This window comes from Falco rusticolus, chromosome 1, assembly GCF_015220075.1.
Source record: "Falco rusticolus isolate bFalRus1 chromosome 1, bFalRus1.pri, whole genome shotgun sequence".
In the NCBI taxonomy this organism is placed as follows: Eukaryota; Metazoa; Chordata; class Aves; order Falconiformes; family Falconidae; genus Falco; species Falco rusticolus.
The window spans coordinates 48563313-48587478 of record NC_051187.1 but is presented as its reverse complement, the minus strand read 5'-3'; the positions used below and the strand labels follow the sequence as shown (position 1 = coordinate 48587478).

Genomic DNA, 24166 nt, shown 5'->3' with positions numbered 1-24166 from the left:
ATAAGACAAACTGATAGGATTTCGTTATTTTCCCCGTGTTTGCCTGCACACAGGCATGACAGCTGAATCCGCAGTGAGCTGCTGCTGCTTGGGGTGGTGGGTGCCACCCTGCCTTGCTAGAAGCTGCCTGCGTTTTGCCTGTGCCTAACAGTCCCAGTCCCTGCCTTGCTGTGGGCAGAGGCGTGCTGACTGGCGAGGGGCAAAAGGCGTCACACAGAGACTGGAGCTGTGTGGGAACTGCACAGCCTCCATCGTTTTACCGAAGGGCAAGGCAGAAGGTCACAGCTGCTTCTGTTGGGGCAGCAGCACCCGGACCACGCCGGGCTCCTGCAAGCGCTGCAGTCACTCTTGTGCTGGAGAAAGTTAGATCCAGTCAGTGGTGTCTTCTGACTGCTGCAAAACAAACTAATTATTTATTTTCTTTTAAAAAAAATCTTGCTCAACATGCGGCAGTTCACCTAGCAAAGTGATAGGTGTGATTTAAAAAAAGTGACATTATAGTGTAACACCATATTCTGCCCTACTGTGAGCAAGGGGCTCTGCTTGTAGTAAGACGAAAGTATTTAATGTGGCTTCTAATTTTTGTGCCATGTCAATAAGCTAAGATTATAAACTACCTTTAACTACTGTTACCAAGTGGCATTGCTTAATTCTTGTGAATATTAGCGGTTTTTACTGTATGATTGATGCATTGCACTGTATTTCATGGCACTGTCAAGGAAATGTTTTAGCAGAGAAGTATTCAGAAGCAACTGATACAAATAAGCATACAGGAAGGCATTTTGGCTGCAAGACAAGTATAGATGTAAATATACAATGAAATGTTTGCACAAAGCATTTTGAGCACTGTGAAGTTATTCTGCTCCTATGACAATACTATGTAAATTCATCTTCGTTTTTCTGAGTGGCACAGTGCCATGCTGCATTCAGCCAGGCACGAAATAAATTGGTTGCTTGTAGTTTGATCTCACAGCAGATTATTCAATTTTAATTTTCAATTTGCTTCCCGAGGTAAATATGACATCAATTAATATGTCAGAGATGAAGAACTCACATGAAGCGCTGCTGCTCCCCTGGGATGAGCTCTCTCAAAGCATGTTTGGAGAGGAATTAAACCCAGAAACTTTTCCCATGTTTCCTCACGTTCCTTATTTTTTGTTATGGTTGGAAAATGTCTTTAAACATTGTGAACAATGGGAGGGCTGGTGTTCCTCATTCTTGAAACACATCTGCAGATGTTTGACTTAGCCTGTGATGTGTGCCATCACCTTTCTCATACATTTTTAAGGCTTATTATACTGCTGAAACGCCTTCTGTAAACTCTACACTGGTGATTCATCACCTTTCTCCTGTCAGACCTTTAAAACCACTGTCTAATTGCCGGTTGAGTGAGACAGGTTTTCCTGTAAGACAATAGATTATTTTTTTTCCTGAACTTTAGTTATACTAAGTGTGAGATGCACTTAGGATACCAGATGCAAACCTGATATTTTAATAAAAGAAGACCTAGTACATGCTTGGGTTTTTTTCAGTGTCTGAGCCCTCTGAAGTGTTATGGAATTAGGTTTTCTGCTTTGTTTTTTTAAAGATGTGATTTAGGAGGTCTTGTCATTGCAGAGGTCACAAAGAGTTTTGAATTGGCCACTGCTTGAAAATTGTTATGTCTATTAAGTTGATGTAGGTTTTGAACTGGGATATATGTTACCAAAGGACCATCCCATTTGTTTCTGGGAAAACAAGAACTTCAGGTTACCCCGAAAATAGCTCTGCAGGAAGCTTTCGTTAGGAACTGTCATTATTTGGAATTTAAAGATGTGCACATTAATGATACTGGTTTTTTACAACATCATTATTACTAGAAACATCATAGATCTTGAAATCAATGATGATTTTGTCCTAAATAGCAATTGGCAGGACCCTAAGGTCATGTTCAGAGCAAGGGCACAGATTCCAGCCCCCACCAGGGCAGGAGGAGGCTGCGTGTGGGTGTTGTGCAGCACAAAGGATGGCAGGCTGCATCACAAGAAGAAGCTGCAGACATGGTAGCTGCATGCCCAGCAGCTTTGTCAGCTCAGGGATCTTCACATCAGTGCCCCTTTTACCCCCAAATAAGTCTGGGAACATGACCATCTTCTGGGACCTCTCCTTCCCACTTGGCAGCTTGTGGAGACTTCGGGTTTTCCAGGGTAAAATAATGGCATCACTTCCTTCACAGAGCTGATTCTACCTGCCTGGATATTTTTTCTAACCCATCAAATGTAATTTAATTAAAATACAAAATGCTAGCATGGAAGTGAACTGGCAAATAATTCCTGATTGTCTTCTAGAAACAGAAAACAGTTTCACCAGCAGGGAGAAAACCCCCCCATCAAATCCACTGGTAACTGCTGAAGGTCATTCACCTCCCCTGTTCTTAGTTTAGTGCAAATGCAGTAAATATCTGTTGGTATGTAATTTAACCCCTAATTCAGTCTTACAGTCTTCACAGAGAAAGCAACTTTTTGTTTTTTTTAAATAGCAGCACATATAAATGCATTATTACATTCACTGGGAGATGTTTTAAATGTTTTATTACACATTTTTTTCACAAAAATATATTTCAGAGGTTTTTTTTCTTTCCAAAATGCTGGTATACTTGATTTAAAATGTTTTAGTATTACTATTCTATAATTTCAAGATTTATCGTGAAATTTAAGGGACAAATTCAGCAAAGCATGTGAGTATATATGTAATATATGCCAAAGCCGTAAATTTTTTTTATCCTTTGGTAGTGGTGCACATATATATTAATTTTACTATTTTTCTTAACAGTTTATTTCAGTACACAGATCAGTGTAACTACAGAAAAGGTATTTATTTTCTGCATTTTTTGTAAAGTAATGCAAGGTTATATAACGACTCCTGAATAAAAATACTTGTACATGTATGTAAAAATGCTGACATTATAAAGAAAATTATTAAGTATATTTCTGTATTGAGAGTGTGGTTCTTGCTTGAAGTTTTTCACCGCCTCATTTGCTACACAACAGTATTCAGCAATAAAACATAAAGCATTACTGATGTCCAGGCAGTAGAAACAAATGAGTTTCTATGTAAAAACTGAAATATAGAACGTTATGTAAACATTCTTCAGCCTTTTGTTCTTAGCATTGTGGTTTTTGATTCTTAAAATAATGCTTTAATAATTTTGATAGATGTCTCCTAGAAGCTGGCCTGACACATCGGTATTACAGCATACTTTGAAAGGGCCTTTTCTGCCAAATATATTTTTTTTCCCAGCAGCAGCCAGGCCAGCCCGTTTCTCCTCTCAGCCACGCCACGTGTGCTGGGTCTGCAGCGCTGCCCTGCTGTGCCATTCATTCCAGCAGTTTCAAAAAGAAGCGGCTGATAGCCTGTATCAAGGAATTAGTTATTTTTAACCCTGGTACAGTTGCTGTGTGACCCTAAAAGCCCTTTGGGTGTCCCAGGGGCAGAAATAAGCGGTGTGCTACACAGGCTGATTAAAGCCGTAGTATGCCTGAAGGAAATCGTTATTGTCCTGTATCTCCAGAGAGACAAATGTGATACTTCAGCTGCTTCCAGAGTCACCAAAAGCTCTCAAGGTTTACCTTGGTTTAAAGTATTATTATGAGGATAAGAGGATCCAATGCAATGAGATACAGTCAATAGAAAATGAAGCCCTTAAGGGAAAAGCCTTTTTCAGTTTGTCTGACTGAAATAAATGTAACAAATGGAATGATTATTAAAATGAAAAGTTCAGCCCCCCCCCCTTTTTTTTTTTTTAAATCTGTTGTTTGAAAGATATCCCCTTTAAAAGCATAAAAATCCCTTGGTGTTTCCAAGCAAGTTCAGTTATGGTCTTATATATATATATATATACACACATATATATATACAACAGATATAAGTCAGTGGTCAAAATGCCATGATCTTAGTTGTCACCAGCCAGTAGCTCATACACAAGGCATGGACCTTTGGTCTCGGGTGGTCTGCTGTTCCAGGAGGGCGAGTAGTAACTTCAGTCATATACCTCTCTGTCACAAAAGGGATCATCAAGTAAATTGAGATGCAAGTATCCGTAACAAGTCAGGTTCATTGTGCTGTATCAGGTGGCTTTTAATAGCTGCTTATGAAGAGTAAAAAGGTTTTCTGATTAGAATTCTGCTTTCTACTTTTTTAGAAACCTCATCCATCAATGTGACCAAAGACGTACCAGATAAAACAACGCCTCTGCTTTAATCACTAGAGCCCCAATTTAGCCAAGAACTTAACCATGCATGTAACTTTTAATTACCTGAAGCACTGAAGTCAGTAGGGATTACATGCTTAAAATGGCACATATGCTTTCCGGAGCAAAGTCCTAGAAAAGCCATTATTTTAATGCACATATGATAAACCTGGCATGTCACAGGAATTTAAAAGAGAAAATAAATTATTATTTAAATATTTTAAATTATTTTATCTTTCTTCTTGTTTTGTAGGGGCACATATTTGTTCCTGTGGTGATTTATAGCTACCAGTAATCTTCCACAGTGGTTGCCCTGTCTACTATTCTGGCATCTTCTGCTCTTGCTAATAAACAGAAAAGAACTATTAAACTCACAGCCAAGTACTCTTATTCTCAAGAGGGAAACTTTGTACAGTATGTTCTGTACAAAACTGAAAGACTTGAAGATCACAGGGGAATGTCCTTTCTCCTTACTGACTCCAAGTCACATCCCTGAGGAACATGACAAGGATTGCACAGAAAACAGCTCTAGAGCGGCTTTGCCCATCTGCAAAGAAGTCCATGAAAAAGATGCTCAAGGAAACCTGCCACAAAGGAAAACGAGCAGAAGTAGAGTGTACCTGCACACGTTGACTGAAAGCATCTGCAAACTAATCTTTCCTGAGGTAAACAGATACTGCATAATAATACTTTAATAGCATTTAATTATAAATATTAAAAAACATTTTATGCCAGCCTTTGGATGTGCGCCTTTAAACTTCAAAGTTTGTGTTCTTACATAGTTCTGTATAGTTTAAATCCTCATTTCATCCTCTTCCATTCTTTCTGGATTGATGTTTTTGTCTTGTATTTGCAGCCTCCCACTGATCATTTTAAATGTTCCTTTTAAATCCCTGTATTTCTGTACGTATTTTTTACATAAAGATACAATTAGAGCAACTCTGCCTTGTTACCTAGTTGTGTAAATAATGTGGTCATCTCATCAGTTCACCTAACTGAATCCATATTGCCAAGTGCATTACTCATTATCACAAAAAAATTAAAATAGCTATTCTCATCTGCTGTGATGCTAACCTTCTGCCACACTATTTTAGAAAACATTACTGTCTGCATTTACCGCAAAGGTGTTCTTATGTCTGTGCTTAACTCAAGTGAAAACAGGTACAGGGCATTCACAGTGGTTTGCTTTGCTGGAGGTGAATACCATGGTTTATCTCTGTAAAAAAAACCATGAAAAATGCAGCTCCATAACATTCAACACTTGGGCTTGCTTCAAATTCTGTGGGAAATGTGAACGAACTGGCTGGTATATATTGAGACTACAAATGGCAAATGGCCAACTCTGTGTAGTCATTTCATTACAGTTCTACTACTTGGACATTCAGTGTACTTTACTAAAAGAGCTAGAGTTTTGTTAAATCTATTTGCAGATCTGTTTTCACAACTCTTCATCTATTACCCTTTTGCTAAAATTCTGCGGTTTTGATAGACCCCCTTTTTACCTCTGCTGCATTACACAGAAAAAAATCATCCCTTTAAACTGATCTTCAAATATATAAAGGAAAGGTCTTTTAACTCAAGAATGATCTGGCAAAGCACCCTTTCTATGGTGTCGTGAAGTCACTAGTGTATAGCTGTTGGAGGGATTTTTAAATAGATAACTGGTACGGTTTTTCTCTAAAGAGTGGTATAAATGTATGCAGCTGCCTATTATGTAATCATGATAGGCTAGTTCATCAGCTGGGGCAAAAACTTGGTACCATCAAGGATATTATGACCAGGTACCCCAGGAGCTACTGAAATTCCAGGTTTTTTTCCACTATTATTTACAGTTATTCAAGTAATATTCATTGGAGCTTTGTCCAAGGTATAATAGTCTGTTCTCATGCTAATTTGGGGTCCAGACCTAAGCATATTCCCAATCCTCGTTCTCCTTAGAAAGGTTTTGCTTGCTTAAAAATGTATTTCACATTGCTCAGATACTTGATAGTGCCTTACTTAACCATCAGCAATTATACCACCATCTTCTTTCAAATTGGAAACTCCAAAACAGCGGGCTGCATCGTGACCCCGACTGCTTCATGAGCTCCTCATGAAAAGAGTGAGTTTTGCATGGAAGTCCAGGACATAGTGCATCCAGAAAAAACTTCTGATTAAATTTGAGATATAATGTAGTGATTGTTTTATTTGCTTCTTTGGGTGTTTACAGCAACATACAGGACATTGTTTGGAGATAAGTAATGAATTGGATTGTGTTCCACTTCCTGTACCAGTTTATACACAGGTGTAATTTACATTGTGTTCATATACGTAAACAGTTCCTCAATTTAGATTTTTGCTTGGAAAAAGTCTCCAGAATGTATCGCCTTTCTTTCACCTGATATTTTCTTTGGGTGTGCAAAATTTCCTTTTGCGAATAAAAAAAGTAAAAGATGCCACAGAAAATGCTGGTTTCTTCAAGGAGTGAGAACCAAAGACAAGGCAGACCACAGCAAGCCCCACAGCCAAATTCCGTCATAGCAGTTTAGCACTGTTCTTTTTGGGACGTTTGGGTTTCAAATGATCAGTCTATATACCTAAGGGAGCTTTACTGGCCCCAACAGTCTGAAATATGCTTGTTTGGAAAGTGTAATTGTTCCAATTAGGAACTACAGAAAGGATATGGAACCACAGGATTGAGGTAAATGGAGGTAAATCTTTATGATAGTTTATTTTATTATGGAGTCCTTTTACACAGCTTATCTACAGTGCTAGATTTTCATCTAGAGGGGATTTTGGGTTTGCAGCACACATAGCCAAAATTCTTCTTTTTCTACAAATAAAAAATAAATGGTTTTAACATTTTCTTGAAATGCTGTAGTCTTGAAAACAGAAAAAGAGGTAATCCGAAGCACGGAATGCTATATGGATTCTTTCATAGCTGCATTTGAAACTCTGTTACCTTTTGCAGTTTCAATCTTGACACTTCTGAAAATTGTCTGGAAAAAAAAATTTAAGTCTTAATATCCAAGAAAAGTTACTTGGCAGAAGAGCCACTTTATACTCGTTTGTTCTATGCATAATACATAATATAACTGGCTTTTTCTGTTAGGAGAATGTATTTTAAACTGAAAAGATTTCTTTCTACATTTTGTATCCATGGCAGGGTGTTTTTTAGGGGGAGGGGATGGGTAATAATAGGAAGTTGGATTAGTTATCTCTTAGCAGCACTGGCTTTATTGCCTTCTGAAAAACTGGAGGTAACGCACATCACTATATTTAAAATGCACAACCGCTGGCACACATGAGCTACGGGGCTTAAATGTAGTGGTACTGGAGCTGAAGACATCAACATAAACTAAATCCCAAACACAGAAATGACATGCTGTTTCTAACAACTACATCATCTTGAAAAAAGTCCCAAGGACAGCAAAGTAATTCTCTGTATAAAAATTTTCTTCTCATGATTAAATGTTCAGCAATGACATTTTAATCAATATACCTTTTTTTCCTTCCCCAGTTTGAAAGGCTAAATCTGGCAGTTCAGAGAACACTTGCAAAATACAGAATAAAAGAAGCCAGGTACGTATGTGTAATGGGTTTGCAACTAACTTCTCAGCAAAAATGCTTTGCAGACAGTTCATAAGGACTGGGGTGGTGATTGAGAATCGGGACTTCTGGAATCTGTTTTCAATTATCTTTGTCAAATTGGTGTGTAACATTTAAGGTAACGTAAGTTAATAATGACTTAGTTTATTTTAACATATCTGCAAATATTTAAATCACGAAGTTGACTTAGTGGGCACATTTAGCTGTTTGTGCGGGGAAACAGGCAAGGACTTTGTTTAAAATGAGCAAGTCTTTTGGAGGAACTCAGAGAGTACTCAGGCATAGCTAGAAAGGTAGATATAATTGTACATGGATATAGCCTGGTGTTTTTAAGATGCAAAGGGTTAGTATTATACAAAATAATCTGGCTTTTGGTACAGTGGATGATCATACACTACAGATACTGACATACGTGTTGTCTTGGGCTCGCTTGGCTTCTGCTTTCTGTTTCCAAGGAACTCAGCTTGATTTTCATCATTCTTTAGTACTAACACAATATTAATCATTTGACCCTTGTAGGGAGCGAGGATTTCTTAGCATCTCATTGTACAATGAGGATTCGATTTATTGAATGCATCTGAAAAAATATGCCCCTTATTTTAGATCTTCTTTCAACAGTGGAGAAAAATAATGAAGTTGGAAACTACACTGTTGCTCACCATGATAAGAATAGATAATTGCAATGTATCTTTTAAATGATACTTGATAATTTCAAAGCAGCATCGACCGAACCAAAGATAGCTAGTCAGATGTGCGTTGCAACTGCTGACTGGCTTATTGATATGAATATTTTCCTTATCTTTAATTATGTGTTGCATCCTGGCATATTAGTTTGAAACAAAAAATTATCATATTCTGAATGATGTAATAATGCAAATGTAAGCCAGATCTAAATGTGTTGCTTTTGTATGTAAATACATCTAAGTATTTCAAATGAAGAAATTCAGAAAGCATGTATCAAATGCTTATTGCTTATATGGAATTTAATCTAAGCTACGTGTCTTTCTCATCATTTTGGGCTGGACATTCAGGTTGACATTTATTGACCTCAGAGAACTCAGAGGGCTGCAGTTTTGTGTCACAGAATCTGGATTACTACTGAGAAACAAGTGATTTTGAAGTCACTATTTCTTATCGGTATTTCCTCTCAAAACAGAAATACTTTCTCACCTCTTTTGAATTTAATGCAATGTAATTCCAATAAATGCTTGAATATAAAGTCCAATTATATTATACAGTTATATTATACAGTTATTATACATTATGAAATTCAGTTATGGCTTCAAGCAAAAAACTCAGACCAAACAAAAATGGAACTGTTGCAACATAAGAGTTTTTAATCAATGACAGGCAATAGCATTTGGCCTCAATCCATAATCTGAGCTCAGACCACTAAAACTTTAATTTAGCGCAAATGCACAAGATAACGTAAGATCCTACCAAGACCCTCTTTTGAGTTAATGAAAACTGCCTATTTGATCAGCAAAACTTGGTCTGTACACATTAAAGATAGGGTAGGTAACTTCTGTTAGTTACTATTTTTGCCATGCTTATCTTGATTTTTCAGGGGTTTTATTTATATTTTTATGTTCTTTACAGAAAAGCTGGGGATAGAGAAGATTTTGAAAAAATAATCAGTGATCATGCTAATGCAGCAGGTAAACTTGCTTAATAATATATATTTAAAGTATTTTTAAGTTATATATATAAGCTAATGTATGTATATATAAATTAATCTAGTTACTAAAAAATATTTTCCCCGTGCAAGGGCTACAGTGATGCTGACCAGAGGCTAAACAGTGATCTCTGACACTAACAGTTCAGAGTGTCAAAATTTGAGCTAAAGAGAAGAGTTTCTCAAGCCTGAGCTGCCATAGAATCACCCACCCCTAAGATCCAACATCTAGAGGGAGTTCTAACATACATTATGTAGTGAGGTACAGTTTTATACTCATGAAAAACAGTTTGCTCCTTGTCATCTTCTGAAGGACTGTAGTCTGTAGTCTTGCAATACAGAACTCTCTGGCTACATCTATAATAGCAAATTAACATTTCCAGGACCTGAAACATGGTCTTCTGTGCACTTGAACTGTTAAGCTGGTCCTGGCACACAGCTGACCTGTGACAGATAACACTTTTCCAAATTATTCGCAGTAATGGTTGGAGAGCTGGAACATACCCAACAGTCTGCTTGCAGCTGTCCTGTTAAAACAAATCTACTAGCAAAGATACGAGCTGTTCTGTGCCAGTTGGCCTTGGCATCCCAGAATATTCCTAGGGCCATTGAATTTACTGGATCAGGCATAGCAGTTGTATCTGCATGTGTGCACAGATCCTGTTCTATTCTTACCTTGTATTCTTATTTTAAGTTTTAAAATTCTTCTTTTATTTCTTTATATCAAGCTAGAGGAATTGGATTAAATCCTGTGCCAAAACGTGCATTCATTCTGGCTCCATCTCTACAAAGAACACTGATTCTGGGATCTTTCCAGACTGCAACCTATTGTCTGCCTGTTTTCCAGGCACCACGAATATGCCTTTGGTTACAGCAAGACTCTTGTAGGAGAGGGCCTTCAGGTGTCAGGGCTGGGTCAGGGAAGGATATTGATAATTCAGATTGGTCTAGGATAAAAAGAAAGCGGAGGTTAGCCTCTGTGTGATGAGTGCAGTTCTGACTAAAATGTGGTTCCATGCAGGTGTTCCCGTGGAGTCTCTACAGGAATCTCTTGGTGAAGAGCTATTCAAAATATGCTATGAAGAGGATGAACACATATTAGGGGTTATTGGAGGAACCCTTAAGGACTTCTTGAACAGTTTCACTACTCTGCTGAGGCAGAGTGGCCACAGCCAAGAAGCAGGAAAGAAGGACAGACTTGAAGATGCTTCCATATTATGCCTTGAGAAAGATCAGGACTTCTTAAATGTGTATTATTTCTTTCCGCAGAAAATCACAAGTCTTATTCTATCTGGCATTATTAAAGCAGCAGCTCATATTTTGTATGAAACCGAGGTGGAAGTGATGCTCATGCCTCCTTGTTTCCATAATGACTGCACTGAGTTTGCAAACCAGCCTTATTTGCTGTACTCTATACAAGTCAAAAGTGCAAAACCTTCCTTATCTCCATGTAAACCACAGTCTTCACTTGTGATTCCTGCCTCTGTGTTCTGTAAGACTTTCCCATTTCATTTTATGTTTGACAAGGATATGTCAGTTCTTCAAATTGGAAATGGGATAAGAAGACTTTTGACCAGGAGAGAATTTCAAGCGAAGCCCAATTTTGAAGAGTATTTTGAGATTCTTACCCCCAAAGTAAGCTGCACTTTTAGTGGAATAATGACAATGCTCAATATGCAGTTTACTGTACGAGTCAGAAGATGGGATAACACTGATATGAAATCATCCATGGTAAGAGACTTTCTATAATCATTACTTCTGTGAGGAATTTGTTAGAGTTAAAATAGCTACAAAACATGGTGCACTTTTCATGGTCTACCTTTCAACATCTAATAATACAACTGAATAATAATGATTTATTGAAGGCACTCATGTAGTTCAGATTCTGAAGCCAATATTCAGGCAATATTCTGCTTTAGGACTTCTACACAAGTAAAACCCGACTGTTAACTTGATTTTATTAAAAAAAAAAGTTTGAAATATTGAGATAAACTCAGTAAACTGAGATAAAGCCAATGACATGCCATGCTGTTGAGAATAAGGGCGTCTCCAACACAAGGACAGTGGCAGGGAAAGCTTTACTAAAGTACCCCTCAGTCATATGGGAACAACAGCTCTGGGATTTGGGGAAAGAAGTAGCCATTCCTTATGCTCATTCAGCCTTTCCTTTCTTTGATGTTTTGGTATCTTTGATATTCTGATGTTTTCATCAAATGCAATTGCCAAAGGTTGCACATAGTTTTAGCTGATGGGATTACTCACTACCTTTGCTGGGGTGTGTGGCAAATGGCCCGGGACAGTAAAAAACATGGAATATCCAATGATTGCTTTTATTCATCACTAGCTCTAGCTGAAGTCCAGTTTATGTACACCTGGGGCACTCCAGGATAAATCACCAGTTCAGACTCAGCGCTCCAAGAACTTCAATAAAGGTTTTGCCTAGTTAATAATGAAGTGTGAAAAAGTGTAGCACTGATTAGCTACTTCATCTCAGAGCTGTTTCTGCGCTAGGCAACAGTTTAATGATTACAAGGGGTAGTAGACTGCGCTTTGCTTTTTGCACATACTTAACATACACGAATCTCTATTTGCAAGTAACAGGTTTTCTTTAAAAAATGGTCTTTCAAAGCAATGTTAAGCGGAGCACTGCAGCACCTTGCACGTTGCACAAGTGAATTCAGAAGGGACATAAAAATACTTCATACAAAATACTTTGCTTTTTTTAATTATTAAAATGGGATATTTCTTCCATTTATGCCTTTAATTTTAAATTGCAGTGAGTACTGGACATCCTATGATAAAATTTAAGCAGATTTTATCACTTTATTTTAGAAAGTGGTGCATGAACTAAACACTAGAGTTATTAGCAGAAGTTCATAGGCCACTATTGTCAGTAACATTTTATCAATAGATGAAAATGCAGAAAATTCATTTCTTCCTAAGCTAAAACTGATCCTGATACTCAAACATCATTAGTTTATCCTTAAGTTGTGGTCTAACTTTTGTACCAGAAGGCTCAAGCCAAATAAACTTATTTGGTGGCTCTATGTTTTAGCACCCCATGTTTTCTCTTAGGCTACTAAATGAAAATGAAGAGACTGTGGACTGATCTGATTTTCCTGTGTTTCAGCAGAATTTATTTCCTCTAAAACTTCTGGCTTCTAAATCATCCCCATGCAGGTTTTGCATGAATTCTTGCTTCTTTAACTGTTTCAGGTGATGGACCTTAAAGGCCAGATGATCTACATTTTTGAGTCCAGTGCCATCCTGTTCTTGGGATCTCCTTGTGTGGATAGACTAGAAGATTTTACAGGACGTGGGTTGTACCTCTCAGATATTCCCATTCACAATGCCTTGAGAGATGTTGTCCTGATAGGAGAGCAGGCCAGAGCTCAGGATGGACTGAAGAAGAGGTTAGGAAAGCTAAAAGCAACCCTCGAGCAGGCCCATCAAGCACTTGAAGAAGAAAAGAAGAAGACCGTAGATCTTCTGTTTTCCATTTTTCCTGGAGAGGTTGCTCAGCAGCTGTGGCAGGGACAAGTTGTGCAAGCCAAGAAATTTAATAATGTCACAATGCTTTTCTCTGACATTGTTGGATTCACTGCCATCTGTTCCCAATGCTCACCTATGCAGGTTATCACCATGCTTAATGAGCTTTATACTCGCTTTGATTACCAATGTGGAGAGCTAGATGTCTACAAGGTACACAATTTATTGCATTTCTGTGGGGTTCTGGAGCAGGAATGGAATTGAAGACTAAATGGGACCGAGGATAATAGAAGTCTAAAAATTATTTTGCCCTAAATCTTCATTATAAGAAAGACATATTAAAGTAAATCAAAAAACAAACAAAAAAAAGATCAACAGAATCAGCCATTCATTCAGCCAAGGGAGAAGCCCACCAAAACTTAAGAGTTAATTTTAAAAATTAATTTCAATGACCGTGTTGTGAATCTGTAGTAAATAGGTGTTCAATGTAGCTATGAGTGCCTGATGGTAGGTGGGCGGGGAAAAGTATTTTAGCATCATGCCCAGCCATAAATAAAGTGCAATTTTTCCTTTTGAATGATACTGCAGGATTTGCCCAGGACTTAAATAATTTAGCAGGACAGATAAGATTCAGTCAATATGTCGGTACAGTTCTTACTATACTCACAAACTATCCTTTTGTATGTCAAACAGTCTTAACAGTAAGGAACAAATATGCCTGTTTTAGGTTGAGACTATTGGAGATGCCTACTGTGTCGCTGGAGGTTTACACAAAGAAAGCGAAACGCATGCTGTTCAAATAGCATTGATGGCCCTGAAGATGATGGAGCTGTCAGATGAGGTGGTGTCTCCCCATGGAGAGCCTATCAAGGTCATATATTTTATTGTATTTTATATGGTTAAAGTGGGTGTTTCTGTTTGTTTTGCCCTTGGGGCTTTTGTCTCAAGAAAATCTTGCATCGTTGCATTAACTCAGGCAAGTTGGGGAAGTCAAGTTTGTATGGCTGGAGAAGCTGACCTTTGTAGTGCTATGAATGAGAGTTTTGTAGAGAGGTAAAGATGAAAGAGATCTGAAAGTCAACCCAAAAGACTGAAATGCCGTCAAATCAACATGTGTGCACTGACATGCCACAGTTTTTGTCTCAGTAGCAATACATTTAACAGTAGCGTGGAATATTCTGTTAATGTTTTCTAATAAGGAGACTAATCCTCTCTCAAAATTAAACCCAGTGAGAACATCTAAGTCTTTTGAGGTAACAGGTATAAATACAAATCATCAAAGACACATTCTGATTGCAGTACTCCACACATCTTTAGATGATTGTTGCTGTTCTTGTCTTACAGTCAGATACTGAATCACTACCAGAAGATAATGGTGTTAAAGCTGTCAAAGCCACTGTTAGATTCAGTGGTAGTTATATTTATGGCTTCCTTTCAGTGAGGACTTGTACATGTACTGAACTATTCATGCAGGTTTACCTCCCGCTGAGAAAAAAAAGAGAAAGGCCTGTGTGCGTGACAAATGATGTAGACCTTCTGCTAAGTTCAGATGTCTTGGAATGGGGTCCTTTTATTTTTAATATAGGTGTCTCAGTTCATTATGTCTTTCATTTGCTCATTTTTAACAGGTATCTGTTCATCTGGTCCTTTAGAAAACTTCAGAGTTCTTTGATTTTAGATTAAGGAATATTTGTATTCCAAGAAAAAGAAAATGGTTATTAAGAGGATTACATGCTCCACATCTATCACAGAGAACAGCAGTATTATATTACAAATAAATGTTATACTTTTTATATTTCACAATATCAAATTAAATTACACTTAAAAAATCTGGATACATCTTGACAGTATTATAACATGTTTATAATTTCCACACAAATGCTGCCTCTATGATTTTGAATGAAGAACGCTATTACATTTTAAAAAGTAATTTTAAAGCAGAGAGAAAAAACTTGTATAAGTATGAGCTAGAAGCTTCTTAGAAGAAAACAATCTATTTTTAATGAAAGCTTGCTTCTATTTTAATGAAATTCTTCGTGAAAGCATTGGCTGTTTTGCAAAGCAACAAATACGTCACACAGTCTACTGTCATTTTATATATTGATTGTCAAAGAAAAAGATGTGACTGCAAACCATTTTAAATCAGACTTGTGTATTGATGTTCATATTTTAGCCATCTTTGCTGTGTGGGTGGATTTTTCTTTTGTTGCAGGCTTTTCTGCTTTTCCACTCAACATTAGAAATGGTGACTTCTTTGTAATGATAGGATATTCTCTTGGTACGTGAAGAGTAGCACACATAGTAGAGATGCTAGCTTCCCAGCACCATCCCATTATTGTGCCAGAGTGCTATTCTGAAGAAAACATGTCTATGTATGTATAATAATGCACATAAGAAAAAGAACACATCTCAAATAAAAAAAAAAGGGGGGGGGAAGGAACATAGAAAGCAGCACTAGCTAAGCAAAACTCAAAAATTTGAGTACGAGTAACAAAGAAGAGGTATCAAAATGTTTCAACTGCTGCATTCTTTGATCAATTATAAATTTCTGGGATTGGGATTTACTCTGTGACCTCGTCAATATGGTTCAGTTGGAACTACAGCATATACATATTGTCTTTGCTATTCACTAAGACTTGTCTTCTGACCTTAACAGCAAAGCAAGTAGTGTTCATTGACTGTCACCAGTCTTAACAACGTTGTGTCATGTAATTCCTCTCAGGAAAGTATCCAAGTGTCATAGTAACTCCTGCTGATGTTTCTAGATCAATTTACTGCCACAGGGACCAGAATTATCACAGTCATAGCAGATGAAGAATTACTATAAATGCAAAGCAGGGTAAACTTCAGCTATTTCCTCTCTGCAAGCAGTGATGACCAGAACACAGACATTTTAAGGAGACTGTACTAACTCAATTTAGATTAGTAGCTCATTATTTCATTTTTTTTAACAGAGGAAGAATTTGTAAAACTGACTAACCTAATAATGCTGTTTTCTATCTTTTATTTGAAGATGCGTATTGGCCTTCATTCTGGATCTGTCTTTGCTGGAGTTGTTGGGGTTAAAATGCCTCGTTATTGCCTTTTTGGAAATAATGTAACCCTTGCCAATAAGTTTGAATCTTGCAGTATACCTAGAAAAATAAATGTCAGCCCAACAACTTACAGGTACAGTGCTTCATATCTATACAATGTCTACCTGAAGTAGTTACTGTAATAGTTCATTATCTTCCTGTTTGGTTTTTTTTCCCCGTCTGAAGTACGGCTGTTTATTTTCCTCGTTCTCTTTTTATCTGACTGCTGGTGGTTATTTTTAGTCAGAATGCAACCAGCAGCAGCAGCAAGAAAAAAGGGCCAAACAGAACAGCTGCTATTTATTTTTCAGATGTTACATTTAAAATAAATGGACTGTCTGGACCAGTTTTTCTTCTTGTCCTGCAGTTGTATACCTCTTGTTTGTCTGGGGTTTTTGTTTGTTTGTTTTTCTCCCTCATATAGTTGGCTCCTCTTGGAGCTGTGTGGTTTTCAGTGTGAATGGATGCCAAACTGGCTGCAGGTACCATTGAAAATAGCAACCTAACTATCTGCAGAATGGTTAAACCTCACCCTATGTACATCTTTGTTCTCTTTTGGTTAGGGGAGATGAATGAATAGGTTGCAATCAACCAACCACACCAGCTGTTTAATTTATATAGATCTTGATCCCAACTCGGTTTAAACCTTTTAGTATGAAACACAGGCTGTACTATTTATCCACTCGGGGCACATTTTTGGTGATGTGTACGACATAATTTTGCAGACAGCTTGCAAGCAGTCTCTCCTACAGGAAATACAATATCTCTCATTTGTCCTCTGAACCCGATCCTCTCTTTGTATTATTTGTGTAATTGTACTTAAAATTCACCTTGCAACATGTTCATGGCCAAGTATAGTGCTTTTAGGTGCCAGGAAAAATAATAGGAAACCATTTTGAATTTGATGGTAACAATTCAGTCTACATCTGAACTCCAGCTTGACTGAATTTGATGCCACGGAGCTGACAGTGACTATTGTTTCTCCCACAGTGGCCAAAAGTTTTATAAGAATGAACTGTAGAGCGTGAACCTACTCGTAGAAAGTGGTATGGCTGGCTAGGTAAAATAACCAGAAATATGGATATAATTTTTTTTTTTCCTTTCAAGGAAGCTTTGCTACCCTCAGCGTAGCCTGGACGGTCAGTTGTTCCTACTCGGCTTGTACCCACTGCCGTGTGTCTGATACTGCCCTGGGGCAAGGTTCTGCATCCAAGGTCAGCCAGAGGATGTGGGACAGGATCCTGACAGCCCCTGCAGACTGCACTCTGCGATCCACAGGGTGCCACGCTTTAGATTGTCCCATAGAGGTGTTTTAGAGAAAAGTAGCACAGGTATTAGGGCACGCAGTAATAACCTTTTTGATCATGCGCTCTATACAAATACAGGGATAGCACTGGCATCACCAGGGCTTATGTATGTCAGAAGAACAGTGATATTTTTTTTTCCATATCCATATGGAAAATAATTTTGAATGATACTGACTACAGTCCTTTCTTAAAACCATTAGACACTTCGTCCACACGAGACTTGCTCATAACCTGTGGCGTAAGTAGGTTTCTGCATGTCTGTGTATTCATCTCAAGAGAATATTTGAAATGACTATACTGCTGGGGAAAAAAAAGAGTTAATTCTCTGAGTGCCTATAAAATAGGCAATTTGGTTAAAGGGTAAACTATTATTATTATTGTTGTATGTTTGCTTTTTTTCCCCTGAGTGAATGATGTATTAATCTCCTTTTTGTTTAGTGTTTTTTTTCTTTTTAATGCATACACCAATTCTAAACACATATTGATAATGTTATGGCACCTTACAGAATTCCTGTATATTGCGGTAATTGTTTGGAAGCTTAGGTGCCAGTCATCTGTATTTATCCCTACAGATTAGTAATCTGTGTTTCAGATACAGAAGACCACTGAGTTTAGTGAACACATGTGTGAAAAAGCAAATTATTAGAATTGGTAAGAGGATCTGAATAGTTCAGTTAATAAGCTTTTTGGTATTTCATTAATTAGAATGTTAATTACGGTTTCATGTGCTAGTGTGAGCTAGCTTTCAGTACTAAATGATTTTTGAAAACATTTACAATAAACATAGCACCTACATGCAAAACATTGACATGACAAAAAAAAAGAGAGGCAATAATCTTGTGTGCACTGGTGCACAAGTTATCAAGGTTACCAAATGAACAGTATTTCTTTTATATTTTAAGTAAATAACATAAATATTACATTAGATTCTGCCCTGCTGGGCCTGAAGAATCATTGAATGTCTGTACTTGTAGTAACAATTAGTGACTGATTCATTTTTAATCAAGATGATTCATTTTTGTTCTAGGTTGTTAAAGGAGTATCCAGGTTTTGTGTTCACACCTCGCTCAAGAGAAGAGCTTCCACCAAATTTTCCCAGTGATATCCCTGGAATTTGCTATTTTCTGGATGCTTATATTCAAGGAACAAACTCACAGACTTGGTTTCAAAAGAGAGATTTGGGAGATGGCAATGCCAATTTTTTGGGTGAGGAATCAGGAATAGACTAAACTGTACATTCACAAGTGTATAGAATAAATTTATAAATATTCTGAGTTTTTTGTATAAATGGGAAATTTTTAAAAATGTATGAAACATGAAAGCACTTTAGATTGTTAACACCTGAAAGCCAGTATTAAAATTTCAGGAAGTATGTCACTGACTACTTTTTATTTTTCCTTTGCATAAGGAACATAGGCACTAAAACAGTGTTGCAACTTCACTGTTGAAAATGCTACTAAAAATTACATTTTCCTTGTGGTGATTTGTAAGTGCTATGTAACTACTCTCTCGGTTCTCTGTGTGCTGAGGATTCTAGATGTATTTTACATGTCGTGTGTCAGGAAATGTAATGTGCAAGTGATGCAGCCACATGCAGTGTTGTGAGCTGGTGCTTATCAATGACTATTAAAAATATTTTCTTAGTGATTCCATAAGAAAATATCCATTAAAATATCGTCATCGCTATCTCATACTCCTTCCAGTACATCCTTTGGGCCCCATCCTAGAAGCTGCTGACCATTTGCTAACAACACTGACTGGAGTCAGTGTGTTGAGGGTGCTCAGCATCTTCTGGATCAGGCTGTTAGTTGTAGCTAATGCACATAAACGTAGCAGAGTTTGCTGCTTACTCTTTCATGTACTTTATTTTGTGTATAAAACAAATACAGATTAAAGCACTGTATAATCACATGCTAAAGTCTCTGTAATCATCAAACAATAATCAAGTTCTTGTTTTTTTTTAAATACTTTACAAAAACAGTAATATCCACTTGCTATTATGTATTAGAGCAATAAATGTTTTCTTTTTGTTGTCATTTAAATCTGAAATGTTTTAAAAGAACTGTAATAAAACATGCTTTGAAGTGTTTGCTCCAAAGGAAATTCCAGTCAGACTGTATAAAACAGGAACAGAAGCACACCAGTTTAAAGCTGTGATCCTTATTCAGGGACAGCAACGTGGGTAGGACATGTTGGTGAAATGCCTATGGTATACTCACTTTAAAGTTGCCAAAGGAATCTACAGGTGAACAGAAATGCTTCACAACGTACAAACACATATACGCAGTATTAACGTTACTACAGTACCAGCTTTTCTATTGTGGATGGTGAAACGTGAGTGGTCTGCCTCTAGAACTGGCAGAATATAGTTACGAGTTATAGTAAATCCTGTGGTTAGGATTCTGCCTCTCCAACTAGATCCATCTGCACAGAAATTTCTCTGTGCCACACAGTTTGATCCCAAATGCAGGCTGAGAGAACTGCACTGCTTACATACGTACAAATATTTCCAGTAGTGTCACGCAGTATTGGTTATTATCCTAACCTCTGAAACTCTTGGGGTTCAGCACATCAAGCCATAAAAGTCTTTCTTCAGGCTACTTGCCACTGAATTGGATTTTGCTCTCTCAATATTTACAGGGAGCAATTACATTAGACCGAGGTGCCATTCGTTTTCTGAACTTGACTGGTTCATTCAGCAGCTGTGTATGCTGTTTTATCCTCCTATTTTGCAGTAGAAACTCATACAGAACATGTACCGTCAGAGCCTTGAGAAAATTCTCATAAGGGACTAGTTCTAAGAACGTTTTAAAAGCATATTTGAATGCAGATTTCCTGTTAGCAGCATTTGAACAAAACTTGAAATATTGAATCCTGCTATTGCTTGAGATCTCCAATATCCATCCAAGATGCTTAGAAATAATTGTGTCACAAAAATGGCACCTGAAATTCTTCCCACATGTTACACACATCTCTCTCTTGCATGTGCCATATATACACACGCACATATGCAAGCATATGTACTTGTAACATTTTTAACAGCAGTGTTTCAAGGAAACAAGGACTATGTGAAACTTGGCCACTGATCTTTGTAATATTATGTTGGTTGGAAAATTCTCTTCAATTGACATAAATACCCAGGGGCTAGTAGCAGTCCCATGTGGGTGCTCCTGCATTTAAAACTGTGGAGTATTTGACTACTGACTCCTCAGTAGACTCATGATATTAAGCCAGTAATGACTGAAGTCAGTAGGAATCTATCCATCCTTGTTATCTGTTGAATGTTATAATAAAATAAAAATTTTTAAAAAAGGCTTTTAAGTAAAAAGGATTTCTTTTTCCCTCTCTGTGCAATGGGAAAGATTCTTAGGAGTGAATTTCCTTTTATCCCTAGGAAAGAACTATTGCTGGACTGGATGATGACCATTCTCAAAGCCAGATTTCATACAAATCTGTCATGGATGTTCATCGTGGCAGTTCCTGACACGTTCCTAAGTGTATCTCTGTGAAATAAAACACACCCTAGGCCAAAGTTCTTATCACAGATCAAATTGATCTTCCAATATTGCTTTTTAGAACTCTTTTATTTTCTTTTTATAATACACCCTAAGCTACATTACCAGCTAGGATAGAATTGCTGTAGAATTCTTATTTCACTAATTTTTTGCCTGAAAATTTCAAAATGTTCCCACGTCTACTTCAGCTTTAGTTCATAAAGAAATACACTTGAATCTCAGAGGAATAAATGGGATTTAGGCACACATTTTAAGACAATGATTCAAGAAGGTACTTTAAAATGTACTTGTTTTCAGACGTGTTCTGCAGAAAAACCCACGAGTCTACATTTAGCTTTGAGCATAACTTAGTAATTTAGGTCTCACTGAAGCTGTTCCTCTGTTTTAAGTTTTTTTGCTGAATGAATGTGTATTTAAAAAGGGACAATTATTTTTAATTAATCTTTTCATTTGGACTTTAAATAGTTTTTTCACTTTTTAACTAATCTTTTCACTTAAAATAAAGCTAATGGAAAAAAAGGAAGCAGAAATCCAATATGCAAATTGTTGAGATAAACACAAGGAAGGAAGTTTAACTGATATAATACTGGGAGATTTTGCAAGGAAATAAAACAGTTGTTTTTAAGCTGATGTCTTGTATAGTATTATGTTGTATGATATTGTGAAAGTGTTTAGAGACCATGCAATGCTATCTATATAAATATACAAATACTTCAGTAGTATGACCAGAAACAGTTTTGTTATTATGTGAATTTTTATATTATTATTTCACGAAAATTCTGTGGGGCTGATTCCTGTTCACATTTACACTATGTGATGGAAGATACATTTTTATCACACTGCAATTTCTTTGCCAAAGAGGTGTAAATGGCCCTTGAAATAAATAAAAAGTGAGTCCTTTGAACTGACATAGCTAAAGTGAAAGCTATAGCAAAAGACTTCCACTGATTTTATTTCATTCAGGCAAGACCTGGTAAGATTTCAGGGAGATGCTGGAAAAGAAGTCTCGTTGCTGGAGTCAGAGGAAGTGCAATTAGTATGGAGATGATTCTTTCTCTGAACTACTTACTGTGCAAAAACAAAGGAAACGAACTCACAGAAACTGGCAAAACAGTGAACAGATAACAGAGCCCCAGGACAGATCTACTTTTTCTTGTGAAGTCTTACAAAGGAAAAATCCAGATCTCCCTCAAACCCAGTTTATTTCTCCCATCATTTTCTTCTGCATTCTCTGCAGAAACAGCTGCAACAGATAGTACGGGAGGCAAACTCAATATTTCCAGCTGAAAGCTATCAGAATTAAGGGGAACTTCTCTTGACTCTTGGCAAGAGGACCCTTTTACAAACCCCACCCATCTTATAATCTAGCAGACCATTCTAGCTGCTACCATTTTTTATGCCTGCTTATTGTTCTGCAAAAGCAGTGGAAGGGGAGTTTTTGCTTCCTGTGACAGCAATAATTTTTGTGGCTACTTGCCATATAGCCTTCAAGGGACTGTGTTGCTTTCAAGGCCCTGCTCCAGTTTATCAAGCCAGCTTGGCAGGAGCTGAATTTAACTCTGAGGCTGTTTCTGAAATGAAAGGTAGGACTTTTCCACCTCTAAAATCTTCAAGATGGGTGCCACAAGTGTCTTTAGAGACCTATAAAACCACCTCTGATGTTATGGCTGCTTACAACTGCATAGGAAGGAAATAATCAGATATAAGGGGTTTTGTTGTTTGTTTTGTTTTGCTTGTTTGTTTGATTGATTTTCCAATCCCATTTGCATGAGTTCACTGACAGTCCTTTTCTGTAGAGCAAAGGGAGAGCATAAAACTCCCTGTTGTACTCAGCATTGCTCTGGTACTGAAGCACAAATAAAAGATGGAAGGCAATCAGTGGTTCTGGAACCTCTGCTACGTCGAGACACAACAGTTTAAGATATGTACTCCTCTGAGCACAAACAGTAGGATCTGAATGTTAAATACGCAGTTAGGCTGGAACATGAAGCTGGAGAGCCAGTCAAAGAAATAATAAACAGAAAGAATCAAAAACAAAATAAACAACCTTTTAAAGTTGTGTGTCTCATCAGCTTCAGTAGATTTTTGATGCTAACAGTAAAGTTGAGCCAGTGGTTTCCTAATATAAATAGAAACGAGCACATTGCTTTGCAGCTCCATTACAAGTCTTCCTTTGAAGATCTGTGCTGAAATTGTTTCCTGTCTTCTGAGAAGTACAAAGTCACAAATTCTTGTGCCACTACACCAAGAAATGCCATGTTTATATGAGTATCCTGCACATACAGCGTGTAATGGGAAATAACCTGGAGGAAAACATTCAGCAACGTCCCGAGGATACGAAAAGCGGCAGATTAAGTCATAGCTACACGTCCACTTTTTCGATTTTTTTCAGACCAAACAAAACCTGCTAAAGAAATATTGAGGACAATAACATTCCCAGGGGCTTTGGACTAGAACCCTACAAAAATCAGCAGGAGTCTTTCCACTGATAGCGGAAGCTGTAGGGAAGATTTGGACACACGATTAGTTTTTTTCTGCATTGCTAAGTTTATATTCCCCTTACAGAAGGATGCAAGAGACACCACAGAATTTCTCAAATTCACACAGGTTATTGCATGACAGAACAGCACTGACATATTGAGGGCTGTTTTAGTCATAGCTTGTCAACACCAATAGTGTATAGTGGTAGAGTAGTAATAATGATTCTTGCTGAAGTGATCTTAAAGAGCGTATTTCTGCCCCTGAGGAGTACTATTATGTCAATCCCAAATGTCAAGTTTTCCAATCAAGACCATTATGATTTGGAACAGGTAACTAGAAAATACCCAAAATTCCGTTTGATGTCAGGAAAGCAACTCCACCTTCAGCAAGTAAAACCCAGCAATACCATATAAGGCAGTATTTTTAATCAGGATTACCGTAACAATATAAACTGTCAAAAGTAAAAAATGCAACTTATTAAAATACTTTGGTTTATAGTGCTCGTGTATTAAAACAAACCATACTGAACTGAATGTAGATGTTCTTGGCTAGCTAGTGGTTTTCCCAAAATTATTGTCTCAGCAACTGTCCTTTCATACAGCATAAAAGGATCCTATGATACTTTTTGCTTTCATGGATCTCAACAAGAATTGCCAGATGAAGTTAGCATCTCAAGTCAGGAAGAAACATGCCCTTAAAAGGTACAGCAGTACTTTTTCTCCTTTAATCACTGACTGCAACTCTTCTGGCTTTCTGATGGCCAGTGCAGGAAAGTCCTCCTGAGAAACATGTTTGGGGGGACGCAAAGT

The 24166-nt window shown here is 37.4% G+C and overlaps 1 protein-coding gene across 1 annotated transcript in view; it reads left to right on the top strand.

Moving 5' to 3' along the window:
* GUCY1A1 (guanylate cyclase 1 soluble subunit alpha 1) overlaps positions 1-20666 on the top strand; it is a 37935-nt gene extending 17269 nt beyond the window's left edge. The window contains exons 2-9 of the mRNA XM_037378137.1: positions 4482-4893; positions 7728-7789; positions 9416-9474; positions 10513-11222; positions 12708-13193; positions 13708-13851; positions 15994-16148; positions 18389-20666. Coding sequence (XP_037234034.1) covers positions 4645-4893; positions 7728-7789; positions 9416-9474; positions 10513-11222; positions 12708-13193; positions 13708-13851; positions 15994-16148; positions 18389-18590 — 2067 coding nt within the window. The 5' untranslated portion in view covers positions 4482-4644 and the 3' untranslated portion in view covers positions 18591-20666. The remainder of the gene's footprint in view (positions 1-4481; positions 4894-7727; positions 7790-9415; positions 9475-10512; positions 11223-12707; positions 13194-13707; positions 13852-15993; positions 16149-18388) is intronic.
* The last annotated feature ends 3500 nt before the right edge of the window (positions 20667-24166 follow it).